The sequence below is a fragment of the Plasmodium yoelii genome, assembly GCF_900002385.2.
Source record: "Plasmodium yoelii strain 17X genome assembly, chromosome: 9".
Taxonomy (NCBI): domain Eukaryota; phylum Apicomplexa; class Aconoidasida; order Haemosporida; family Plasmodiidae; genus Plasmodium; species Plasmodium yoelii.
This window is the reverse complement of record NC_036181.2, coordinates 1,921,218-1,935,650: the sequence shown is the minus strand read 5'-3', so window position 1 is coordinate 1,935,650 and position 14,433 is coordinate 1,921,218. Positions and strand designations below refer to the sequence as shown.

At 20.2% G+C, this 14,433-nt stretch overlaps 4 protein-coding genes across 4 annotated transcripts; all 4 read right to left on the bottom strand.

The window, feature by feature from the left end:
- On the bottom strand, positions 1-1,173 carry PY17X_0949501 (uncharacterized protein; the record flags this gene model as incomplete). Its single annotated transcript, XM_721316.1, has 3 exons — positions 1-87; positions 175-1,017; positions 1,159-1,173. 3 exons carry the CDS (start codon positions 1,171-1,173, stop codon positions 1-3), a joined length of 945 nt encoding a protein of 314 aa, XP_726409.1.
- Positions 1,174-4,018: 2,845 nt separating this feature from the next.
- PY17X_0949401 (PIR protein) lies at positions 4,019-5,201 on the bottom strand (the record flags this gene model as incomplete). The annotated part of the gene is made up of 3 exons (XM_022957053.1): positions 4,019-4,084; positions 4,175-5,050; positions 5,187-5,201. The coding sequence occupies 3 exons, from the start codon at positions 5,199-5,201 to the stop codon at positions 4,019-4,021; spliced, it is 957 nt and encodes a 318-aa protein (XP_022811051.1).
- A 2,352-nt stretch (positions 5,202-7,553) lies between these two features.
- Positions 7,554-8,673, bottom strand: PY17X_0949301 (PIR protein; the record flags this gene model as incomplete). The annotated part of the gene is made up of 3 exons (XM_022957060.1): positions 7,554-7,619; positions 7,709-8,554; positions 8,659-8,673. 3 exons carry the CDS (start codon positions 8,671-8,673, stop codon positions 7,554-7,556), a joined length of 927 nt encoding a protein of 308 aa, XP_022811052.1.
- Positions 8,674-10,985: 2,312 nt separating this feature from the next.
- PY17X_0949201 (PIR protein) lies at positions 10,986-12,062 on the bottom strand (the record flags this gene model as incomplete). The annotated part of the gene is made up of 3 exons (XM_022957066.1): positions 10,986-11,072; positions 11,161-11,910; positions 12,048-12,062. The coding sequence occupies 3 exons, from the start codon at positions 12,060-12,062 to the stop codon at positions 10,986-10,988; spliced, it is 852 nt and encodes a 283-aa protein (XP_022811053.1).
- Between the last annotated feature and the right edge of the window lie 2,371 nt (positions 12,063-14,433).

Below are 14,433 nucleotides of genomic sequence, written 5' to 3'. Positions count from 1 at the left end.
TTAATGATTTATTCTCTTCTTTATATTTTTTATTTTTTCTCTTAATTTTTGTTTTTGAACTCGTTTCCGAAATCCAAATAACGAATACTAATATAAAAACGGTAAATGAATTATTTTTTTGTTAACGTTTGCATATATATAATGAAAATAATTTTTAATTTCCTTATTATTTACCTTATAAGAAATTCCTAAAAAAAATGCTATTGCACCAAATATTGACAAAACTATAAATAATTTGCTTGTTATCGATGAACTTGATGATGCATCTTCAGAAATATGAGTATAAATTTGTCCGGTTTGTCCAGAATATTGTTCAATAGTTTCTACAAAATTTGCTGTTTTTTCTATCGTTGGGAAGGATGAAGAATTGGAGCATTTAATATCATTACATTTCTTTTTAAAATTATCATAATCATTTGATAAATTAACCAAAATTTGACGACATGAACTGTTTTTGGTAATATTAGAATCTTCCATAAGTTTTTTATATTTCCCAACAAATTCATTAGCTTTATTTAAATAATGCTCGCAATTTGGATTATCTTCATTAATTTCAACATACATATTACATAATGTACTAAATGCATCATAAAATTTAGATATAATTTTCATATCCATATTTATCAAATCAATTTTTTTATCTATAAGATTCTTATAACTATTATACTCCGTAACACCTTTTATAGACCTTTTATACTCATTATTATTTATATATGTCTCATAAAAATATTGTAGATGGGTCTTATTTTCTACTTGTTTCTTTAGGTTTAACATATAACTTAACCATATTATAATGTATTCAACAATATTGATGTTATTATGATAATTAAACGCAGAAGCATCCTTAAAAAATGCATCAAGCAAATATAAACATCCAGCATTAATTTTTTCGAGCTCATTAACACACCTATTACCACTACAATACCCTTTTAAATTATTTTCAATAATAAGTTTATAATTTCCATTATTGTCCAATTGATCGGAAATCGATTTCCTTATAGCAAAAAAATTTCTACACTAAGAAAACATTTAAAAAAGTATAATGTAAATATATTTTAATGAAACTCTTATAAAATAAAGTTTAATCATATATATAATATAATATCAAAAAATGTAAAGTAAATTATTATTATTATTATTATTAAAAAATGCATATACCACTCTCTTATCCATTGTGATGAAATTTCATTTTATATTTGTAAATTGAGTAGAATCATGCTATTTTATATACGATGCACCAAATACGTGATGCAAATACTTTAACCCTATATATGACAATTGTCTGTAATTAAATATATTATAAGTTTTTCAATAATTAAATTAATATAGAATAATAAAATAATATTATTACTAAAATCATATTATACTTATTTTATGGAATTAGCTAAATTACCTTAAATATAGGGATGCTTAATACAGTTTTGGTTAAATATAAATATGATGCATTTTATACAAAAAATGACTATTATTAATAAAATATGGTATAACTTTATTATAAAAATGGATATACTTTTATAAATAATTTAAAGTATATTTGAACATAGAAAAGGTATATATTTATATTTTATGTTTTAATGATTATCTTTCAAAAACTTAAATACTGTATAAATCTAAAAAATTAAAAATTATATTATTACTATAATCCTTAAAAGTATATAAATAGTTATTTTTTAAGATATATTAAATTTTTATATATTTGTTTCTTATGATATATACCAATATTTTATTAAAATTATAACATTTATAAAATAAGTTGCATTGTTCGCTTTTTAATTGCATATACATAATTTTAATATTGTTTTTATTTAATATATATAAATTAAAAAATGATTTTAATGCATTAAATAGATTTATTTTTATTCCTATGTATTTCAATTTATAAATATACCTTATTAGGTAATTTTATAATATATTTTGCACATCTTTCTCACGGTTTAAAACGACAATTAGCACTGAAACCGTATTTATAAGCTTAAATAAGTATTTTAATGCATATTATTTTTAAAATAATACTTAGTAGATATTAATTATTAACATATAAATAACTATTGATCAAATTTTAAAGTATAATAGAAAACTATGTGTAATTAGGTTGGTATATTTGCATTTTAGATAGGAGAGATAAGGGAAGTATGCTTTTTTAAGACAATTATGTAGCCATATAAGATTTACCTATTCTACATAGCTAATTATGTCTTGTATTTCTTTAACATTAAACTTTCAGTTCATGTATACATTAAAATAACTTAGAATTATTACTTTTTTAAATATATAGTTTGCTTTTATATTTTAATAAATAATATTTTACTGCATGTTTTATAATAAACTATATTTAGTTTTATTATGAAAAACTATAAAATTATTAATATTAATTTTCTTGGTAGTGTTAATTCTAATATTATAGCATTAAATCTTACTTAAATAAGTGTTATAATATTTCAATTGATGTTTTGTGCATATAATTTTAATCTTATTACAAGTTTAATAATATATATCAACTTATTCGAATCAGATGAATTTAATGATTTTTTCGTATTTAATACTTTATCTATTGTTATTACTATTATTATTACTGCTATATCACTGTATAGTACAACGTAATAATTAATGCACTTAATAATAATACTTTAAACCAATGTATGATATTCCTGCGTTTCATAATTTTTAAATCAAGTATTTTAAAACATTTATATTATTTCATAAAACATTATATTTAAATTATATAGCTGTGAATTTGTATATATATATAGTAACATAATAAAAATACTATTAATTCAAATTAAATTAATTACATAATTTTTATTTATACTTTGCATTAATATATAATTGTATATGCTTCCTAAATTTAACATATTTCAGTATTATTTATTGGTATAGCATTTTACTAGTTTATATGTATAAGTATATAATAATAACACATTATATCTATGATATTATTTATAATTATTAGAACAAAATATTATATGAACTTTTATTAATATACTTATGTTATTTCTTTTAACTATTTTAAAATACAATTTATTTATACCTCAAAACTATAAAGTTTATAAATTAATAATGGTTAATCTAAGATTATACCTTTATAGTAAATAAATTAATGTATATATAAGTATCTCTATTATTTGAATTTAAAATATTAACATAAAATAATACTATACATAATTGTTATTTTAAAGGATAGTATACATATATCTATAATTTAATTTTTTATTAATATGCATATTTTTATTGATTATTAAAAATGTTATATGCATAAAATGCATTTTATAGATAACGTTGTATTGTCGATTCCGATCGATATTTTCATGAACATCTGTTATTACAGTTCAGTTGGATATCATTATTTGAATCAAAATAAATATGATACAAATCATAAGTTTTACTAAATAAAATTTTTCATCAAATAAAGAAATATATTATGATATGCATAATTCAATATAACTCTGGGTTAACAAGTCTTATATAATAAATAATTATGATATATCATAATATGAATTAATATATGTAATATAGATATTTTATTTTAATCATATAAAATCGGCATGAACACTCAATTATATGTATTATAACTTATGAAAAAATGTTATGTGACCCTTTTCATATTAATGGAATTACTCATTGGGGGCGCATATTTGGGCTTCACCTTGTGATTAAACGTACGGGATGGTACATATATTAAATTAGTGTTCAAATTATAAAAAATTAAATGCAATATAATGCTTAGCCCTAACCCAATATGGGTCCCACAAACACAAACTCACCCCTGACCCACAACATAAAAACTGTTTAAAAATTATACAAAAACAGTATAAAAGTATTATAACTATACATATATAACATTATATATATTGGTTATATTATTTAATTATTCTTATATACCCAATAATTATGTTCAAAAATTATGATAAAAAATTATTTATTTTCAAATAGACAATTTCTTAACATATATCAATCATTATTACTATTCCTGAAATAATCGCTAATCTTCGAATCATATATTAATGAACCATTTTCTTCTTTATTTTTTTAGCTTTTCTCTTAAATGTTGTTTTTGAGATCGTTTCCGAAATCCAAATAACGAATACTAATATAAAAATGGTAAACATATTATATATTTTTTGATAATCGCATATAAGTAATCACGAAAATAATTTATAAATTCCTTATTATTTACCTTATAAAAAATTCCTAAGAATATTGGTATTGCAACAATTATCGATAAAACTGGAATTAATTTGTTTGTTACCGACGAACTTGATGGTGTAACTTCAGAACTCATTTCAAAACTCAGTTCAGAACTCGGTTCAGAAATGTGCACACCATTTTCTTTTGTTTTTATATCTGGAAGTTTCGGAATATCGCTACAATCAATATTACTATTACCACAATATTTTTTAAAACCGTTATAATCATTTGATAATGTAGACAATACTTGATAATAGGGGCTATCTTTATTATAAGCATCATTATTATTAAGCAGATTTTTATATTTTTCAATAAATTCTTTAGCATTTTCTAAATATTCCTTATTTGTTGTGTCGTTTGCATCAAGTTCAGTATACATGTTACATAATGGTTTAAACGCATCATAAAATTTAGGTATATACTCAAAATTAGTACTCAACAATTCCTTTCTTTTATCTATGATTTCTTTATAATTTTTATATCCTGTATTATCTTTTAATGACTTACTACAATCTTTACCACCTTGTTTACAATTAGTATAATGCGTATTATTTTCTATATATTTAGCATAAAAATCATTTAAATTGGTAATTCCTTCATACGTCTTTTGATTTAGTTTATAACTTAACCATATGATAATGTATTCAACTGTACTGATATTTTTTTTATTTTTTACAAACAATTGCTCAAACAACCATAAACATCCAGCCTTAATTTTATCGAAATCAGTCTTACATTCTTTAGTGTTTCCTGAACTTCCATTAGGGCAGTAATCCCTAATATCCCCATTATTATGAAAATCGTTTTTTGTAGATGCGTTTAATTCATCGGGTAAAAAGCTTCTCAATGTATCAAACCTTTTACACTAAGAAAACATTTAAAAAAGTATAATAAAAATATATATTAATGAAATTCTTATAAAATAAAATTTAATGAATTTTATAGCTTATATAATATCAACAAATACAAGGAAAAGCAAATTTTATTAAAAATACATATACCAGGACATTATCCATTGTAATTTTATTTTGGTTATAATATGTAGATTATGTAACATCATAATATTTAATATTTTTTACGCTTAATAAATGACAAAATAATTGAACTCTAATATAAAATTATCTGTAATTGAACATGTTATTATCATTTTTAATATTAATTTAAAGATAATATGAAACAATATAATAACTTTATAGTAGTTAGATAAATTATCTTGTTTTCGCGGGTGTTTAATACATGTTTTACCATATGTATATAAATACAGTTTTACATAAATTACTATCCTTAATAACATTCACATGACCATTATTATAAAAATTAAAACAACGTCGTAACGAATTAAAAATATATCTTCTTATACATATTCTTTAATATAGAAAATAAACGTCATATCTTTTGTTTTAATAAGTGGTACCCCAAAACGAATATACTGAGAAAATCGAAACAATTAAGAAACCCATTATTACTATAATCCTTAAAGTATATAAATAGTTATTTAATAAGATAGATTAATTTTTTATATACTTGTTTCTTATAACATATAATACAGACTTTTCTAAAATTATAACATTTACAAAATAAGTTGCATTGTTCAGTTTTTTAATTGCATATACATAAAATTGTATTGTTTTTATTTAATATAGATAAATTCATAATCCATTTTAATGAATCATATAACTATTTTTATTCCTATATACTTCAGTTTAGAAATATGCTTTATTGGGTAATTTTATGATATATTTTGCCATCCTTTCCATTCTTTAAAACAACAATTAGCAATGAACCCATACTTATTATGCTATTTAAAATCTTATATAAGTATTTAAATGTAAATTGTTTTTAAAATAATAAATAGTAAATATTAAACATTTACTATGCCTTTCTTTTAATATTAATTATATAACATATAAATAAGTATTGGTGCAATTTTAAAGTATAATATAAAACTAGGTTTGATTAGGTTGTCATATTGACCTTTAAGAGGAGAGAGATAAGATATATTTTCTCTTTTAATATATAAATTTAGATAAATATTTGTTAAATGCTTTACATAGTTCATTTTTACCTTATATATTTTATTTGTTTAATTATTAATGTATATACATTCAAATAATTTATTAAAAAATCTATATTTTATTAATTCTATGATAACGTAATGTTGTTTTAAATTAAAAAATTATTATTCAATAAAAACTAATAATATAATACGCGTTAATATGGAGTAATAAAATGTCATTTAACATAAATTGAGACTTTATCCTTTTCTCTATTATCCAGTTTTTAAAAATATAAAACTACATAGCTCAATTTGGGTCTTTAACAAATATATAAAATTGATACCTTTATAATGTATTATGTGTCTTTTCGATAATATTAATGTTTAATTATATGAAGTTTCCACAATAAAACAATATTTCAATATTAATTATTGATATTTTACTAAATTATATGTATAGTCATAATAATTACGCATTTTATCTATCATATTATTTATAATTATTAGAACAAAATATGACATTCAATTTTATTAATATACTATATTTAATTTTTTAACTATTTTAAATATAATATATTTCCAAATTATATATACCTCAAAACTATGAATTTAAAAATTTATTGTATAATGAACCTATTGTTATATCCTATGATAAATAAACTAAAGCGCATAAAGCAACTTCTATTATTACTAATTTTAATACAAATGTAAAATGCAAAAAGAGAATAACAACTACAATTAAAATTTCAAAATATGTTAGAAGCACAACAATCTTTTATAGATAATGTTGCGTTGTCGATTCTCGATCGATATTTATGAATATATATTTTATGAATATCTATTATTACAGTTCAATTGGAGTAATATAATTTAAATCAAAATAATAGTGACACTGCTTATAAGTTTTACTAAATAAAATTTTCATAAAATAAAGAAACATATTATGATATACATAATTCAATATAGTTATGGGTTATCAAGATTTATATAATAGGCAATTATGGTATTCCATAATAAGACTTCATATACAGTCAATATTTATATTGTATATATTATACTTTATGGAAAATATGGTATTGGCCCCTTTCATATTAGATTATTCCCCTTTTGGTTGTATATTTTGACTTTTGAACCTCATATTGTGATTAAAGATATAGAAATGGTACATTTTAATTAGTGTTCAAATTATAAAAAATTAAATGCAATATAATACTTAGCCCTAACCCCAATATGGGTTCCACAACATAAAAACTATATAAAAATTATGCAAAAATTACTTCCCAATAAACAGCTTCTTAACATATATCAACCTTTATTACTATTCCTGGAATAATCAATACTCTTCAAATAATATATTAATGATCCATTTTCTTTATTTTTTTAGCTTTTCTCTTAAATATTGTTTTTGAGCTCTTTTCCGTAATACAAATAACGAACACTAATATAAAATGTTAAGAAGTGTACGATTTTTTTGTTAATGTTTGCATATATTTAATGAAAATAATTTTTAAATTTCTTATTATTTACCTTAAAAAAAATTCCAAAAAAGATTGATATTGCACTGAATATTAATAAAGCTAGAATTAATTTTTTTACTATCGAGAAGCTTGGTGTATCATAACAAATCTTTTCAGAACTTTCCATACCATTTTCTTCTGTTTCTGACGATGTAAGGGGTGGAATATTGTTACAATCAATGCTATTACTATCACAATACTGTTTTAAATTAATATAATCATTTGATAATGTAGACAATACTTGGTAATATGCGTCATCTTCAGTATTATCAGAATTGTCATTAAGTTCATTATATTTTTTAACAAATTTACTAGCATTTTCTAAATATGTCTTATTTTCTGTGTTGCTTCCACCAAGTTCAGTATACACGTTACATAATAATTTAAATGCATCATAAATTTTAGACATATTTTTAATATTAGTACTCAACAAATTCTTTCTTACATCTATGATTTTCTTATAATTTGGATATCCCATATTATCTTGTAATTGCTTACTACAATCTCCACTATCATTATTACAACTAGTATAATGCGTGTTATTTTCTATATATTTATTGTAAAAATCATTTAGATTATTGATTTCGTCATACTTCTTTTGATTTAGTTTATAACTTAACCATATGATAATGTATTCAACTATACTGATATTTCTTTTTTTATTTATCACAAACAATTGCTCAAACAACCATAAACATCCAGCCTTAATTTGATCGAGATCTGTCTTACATTCTGTTTCCTTTGATTCTCCATTAGAGCAGTAATACTTAATATTCTCATTTTGATTAAAATTGACTGGTTTATGTTTTTCTAATTCATCGGGTAAATAGTTTCTCAATGTATCAAACTGTTTACACTAAGAAAACATTTAAAAAAGTATAATAAAAATATATGTTGATGAATTTATAGGCAATATAATATCAACAAATACAAGCAAATTTTATTAAAAAATGCAGATACCAGGGTTTTATCCATTGCAATTTTATTTTGTTTATAATATGTAGATTATGTAACATCATATTATTTTATATTTTTTACGCTTAATAAATGACAAAATAATTGAACATAGCATAAAATTGTCTATGTTTAAACATTTTATTATCATTTTTAATATTAATTTAAAGATAATATGGAACAATATATAATTTATTGTAGTTAGATAATTGCCTTATTTTTGGGGGTGTTTAATACATGTTTTACTATATGTATATAGATACAATTTTACATTAATTTTTATCCTTAATAACACTCATACGAACATTATTATAAAAACTAAAGCAACAATGTAACGAATTAAAAATACATCTCTTATACACATGCTTTAATATGGAAAATAAACAACGCCATATCTTTTGTTTTAATATACTGCAAAAATCGAAACAATTAAGAAACCCATTATTACTATAATCCTTAAAGTATATAAATAGTTACTTTTTTAAATATATTAAATACGTATATACCATGTTTTATTCAAATTATTGTATTTTCAAAATAAATTGCATTTTCCCCTTTTTTAATTGCATATACTTAAATTTATATTGTTTTTATTTAATATATATTCATTCCAATTATAGTTAACATTTTCAATAACTTTATTTTTATTCTTACACATTCCGTTTTAGAAATATACTTTATTGGGTAATTTTATAATATATTTTGTCATCCTTTCCTTAAAACAAATATTAGCACTGAACCCATACTTATAAGCTTAAATAAGTCTTTAAATACATATTATTTTTAAAATAATGCTTAGTGAATATTAAACATATATACCTACTGATGATATTTTAAAGTATAATATAAAACTATGTTTAATTAGGTTCTTATATTGCACTTTAATAGGAGAGAGATAAGATATATTAGCTCTTTAATATATATATTTGTATAAACGTTCGGTAAATATTCTACATACTTAATTTATCTTATATATTATATTGTTATAGTTATCAATGTATATCATTCAAATCATTTATTAAAAATTCAATATTTTATGAATTCTATGGTAAAACAATTATAATATAATATGGAATAATAAAATGATATTTAACATAATTGAGTCTTTAACAGTTTCTTTATTTATCTATTTTTTTTGAATATAAAACCACATATTCAAAATTGAACCTTTAACAAAAACATAACATTAATACCCTTATAGTGTATTATTATTTGCCTTCTCTATAAAATTAATATCAGTATTTAATTATATGAAGGTTTCGCAATATAACAATATTTCAATATTAGTTATTGAATAATATTTTACCAGTTTATATGTATAGATATATAACATTAACGTTATTCTATTTATCATATTATTTATAATTATTAAAACAAAATATGATAAAAAATTTATTAATATACATATATTTTATTTTTTAACTATTTTAAAATATAATTTATTTATACCTCAAAACTATATAGTTCAAAATTAATAGTGATTAATCCAATAGTATACCTTTATAGTAAATAAATTAATGTATATATTAATAACTCTATTATTTGAATTTAAAACTTTATCATAAAATAAAACTATATATAATCGAAAATTAAAAGGATAGTATACATATATCTATAATTTAATTTTTTACTAATATGCATATTTTTATTGATTATTAAAAATGTTAGGTACATAAAACATCTTTTATAGATAATGTTGTATTGTCGAACCTCGATCGATATTTTATGAATATCTATTATTACAGTTCAGTTGGATAAAATGATTTGAATCTAAATAACTATGATACAAATCATAAGTTTTTCTAAATAAAATTTTCACTAAATAAAAAAACATATTATGATATGCATAATTCAATATAATCCCTGATTAACAAGTTTAATGTAATAGTCAATTATGATATTCCATAATATGAATTCATATATAATCAACATCTATATTAATATATTCAATATAGACATTTTATTTTAATCATATTAAATCGGCATAAACACACAATGTATATATTATACTTTATGGGAAATATGGTATGTGACCTCTTTCATGTTAGATTATTCCCCTTTTGGTTGCATATTTTGACTTTTTAAATTCATCTTCTGATAAAATATACGTGATGATACATATATTAAATTAGTATTTAAATTATAAAAAATTAAATGCAATGTAATACTTAGCCCTAACCCGAATGTGAGTTCCACATATATATCCTCAATCTTGACCCACAACATAAAAACTATATAAAAATTATCCAAAAATTACTTCGAAATAGACAGTTTTTTAACATATATAAATCATTATTATTATTCCTAAATTGTCACTCTCTTTGAATCATATATTAACGATTCATTTTCTTCTTTATATTTTTTATTTTTTCTCTTATATATTGTTTTTGAGCTCGCTTCCGAAATCCAAATAGCGAATACTAATATAAAATTTTAATAAAGTATGTTTTGTTTGTTAAAGTTTGCATATATTTAATGAAAATAATTTTTAAATTCTTTATTATATACCTTATAAGAAATTCCCAAAAGAAATCCTATTGCACCAAATATCGATAAAACTGAAATTAATTTGTTTCCTATCGACGAACTTGATGATGTATCTTCAGAACTTTGCATTGTTTCTTTCGGTTGAAAAGACGAAATTTGTTTACATTCATTTTTTAATTTATTATAATTAGTTGATAAAGTAGACAATAGTTGATTATAGTAACTATTTCCATTATCAGTATCACTATCAGTAAGGAGTTTTCGATATTCATCAAAAAATTCATTATCATCGTTCAAATAGTTATTGCATTTTTTCTTGTCTTCATCAATTTTAGTATACATTTCACATAAAATTTTAAATAAATTATAAAGTTTAGACACTTTATCATTAGAAATATTCATCAATTCTTTTTTTTTATTTATAACCTCAATGAAACTATTATACTTTTGATGATTTTCTATATATAATTTATAAAAATAATTTAGATTGGTAATGGTATTATCTTGAGTATTCTTTAGGTTTAACATATAACTTAACCATAGAATAATATAATCAACAACATTTATATTATTTTGCACATTATGCGATGACCCAGAATTCCAAAAGAATTGATTAAGCAAAAAATAAAATCCGGCATTAATTTTATCGAGATTACCTTCACATTTATTATTATTACAATAACCATCTAAGAAATTTTGTTCTTTAAATTCATATTCTCCTTCATCCAATATATCGGAAAAAAACTCCCATATACTCTTAAACTTTTCACACTAAGAAAACATTTAAAAACAATTATTAGAAATGTATATTATTGAGAATTTTATTAAAATAAAGTTTAATGATATTTAAATATAATACAATATCAAAAAATGTAAAGGAAATTGTTATTATTAAAAAATGCATATACCACGTCTTTATCCATTGTGATGAAATCTCATTTTATATTTGTAAATTGAGTAGAATCATGCTATTTTATATACGATGTCCCCAATATGTGACGCTAATACTTTAACCCTATATATAGAAACTGTCTGTAGTTAAATATATTATAAATTTTTAATAATTAAATTATTATACACAATAAAATAATATTATTAGTAAAGAAACGTTCTATTTCTATTTATCATAATTAGCTAAATTACCTTAAATAGAGAGTTGCTTAATACATTTTAGTTAAATATATATATAATGAATTTTATACAAAAAATACTGTTTTTACTAGAATATGGTATAACTTTATTATAAAAATGGATATACTTTTATAAAGAATTTAAAGTATCTTTAAACATAGGAAAATAATATATTTATATCTTCTATTTTAATGATTTCAATTCTAAAACTTAAATACTGTATAAATCTAAAAAATAAATAGTTCTATTATTACTATAATCCATAAAAGTATATAAATAGTAATTTTTTAAAATATAATAAATATTTATATAGTTATTTCTAATACTATATACCATGTTTAATTAAAATTATATTATTTTCGAATTAAGTTGCATTGTTCCCTTTTTTAATTGCATATAAATAAGTTTAATATTATTTTATTAATATATATAACTTTACAATCTATGTTAATGAGTCCAATAACTTTATTTTTATTCTTATATAATTAAATTTAGAAATATACTTTATTAGATAATTTTATAATATATTTTGCACATCTTTCTCACGGTTTAAAACGACAATTAGCACTGAAATCGTATTTATATGCTTAAATAAGACTTTTAATGCATATTGTTTTTAAAATGATACTTAGTAAATATTAATACATAAATAACTATTGATGCAAACTTTAAAGTATAATATAAAACTATGCGTAATTAAATTGTTGTATTTACATTTTAGATAGGAGAGATAAGGGAATTATACTTTTTTAAGACAAGAATATAGCCATATTAAATTTACCTATTCTATATAGTTAATTATGTATTGTATTCCTTTAACATTAAAGCTTTCAATTCGTGTATACATTAAAAATGCCTTATAATTATTTTCTAAATATACAGTTTGCTTTTATATTTTATAATAAACTATATTTTTAAGAAAAATATATAATTATTAATATTAACTTTCTTGGTAGTGTTAATTCTAATATTATAGCATTAAATCTTACTTAAATAAGTGTTATAATATTTCATTTGATGTTTTGTGCATATAATTTTAATCTTATTACATTTTTAATAATATATATCAACTTATTCGAATCAGATGAATTTAATGATTTTTTCGTATTTAATATTTTATCTATTGTTATTACTATTATTATTATTGCTATGTCGCTGTATAGTTCAACGGAATAATTAATGCGCTTAATCAAAATACTTTAAATCAATTAGTAATTTTTTTGTTTCATTGTTTTAAAGTATAACATTTAGAACATATTATTTCGTAATAACAACATATTTAAATTATAAATTTAGAGTTTTTATATATATAATAACCTAATAAAAATATTATTAATTCAAATTAAATTAATTATTACATACCATTATACTTTGCATTAATATGTAATTGTATATGTTTCACAAAATTAACATATTTCAGTTTTAGTCATTTATACAATATTATATATATTAGAACAATAACGTTAATTTTATATACCAAGTTGTTTATAAGCATTATATCAAACTATAACATTAAATTTTATTATATACTTATATTTTATTTTTTAACTATTTTAAAATATAATTATTTATACCTCAAAATTATAAAGTTTACAAATTAATAGTGATTAATATATTGTTATACCTTTATGATAAATTGAAGCGTATAAATAAACTTCTATTAATACAAATGTAAAATACAAGAGAATAGTAACTACAATTAAAACTTAAAAAATGTTAGAAGCGTAATAATATTTTATAGACAATGTTATATTGTCGATTCTCGTCGATATTCCAGGCATCTATATTTTATGAATATCTATTATTACAGTTATGTTGACGTAATATAATTTAAACTAAAATAAATATGATACAAATAATAACTTTTACTAAATAAAATGTTTTATCAAATAAAGAAACATTGCGTTATGAAAAATTCGATATAACCGCAGATTAACAAATTTTATATAATAGACAATTATGATGTTGAATAATACGAATTAATATATGCAATATAGACATTTTTTTTAATCATATTAAATCCATATGAACACTTAATTATATATATTATAACTTATAAAATATGTTATGTAACCCCTTCCACATTAATGGTTATATCCACTTTTTGGTTGCATATTTGGACTTTATATGTGATGAAACATACGGAATGATACATATATTTAA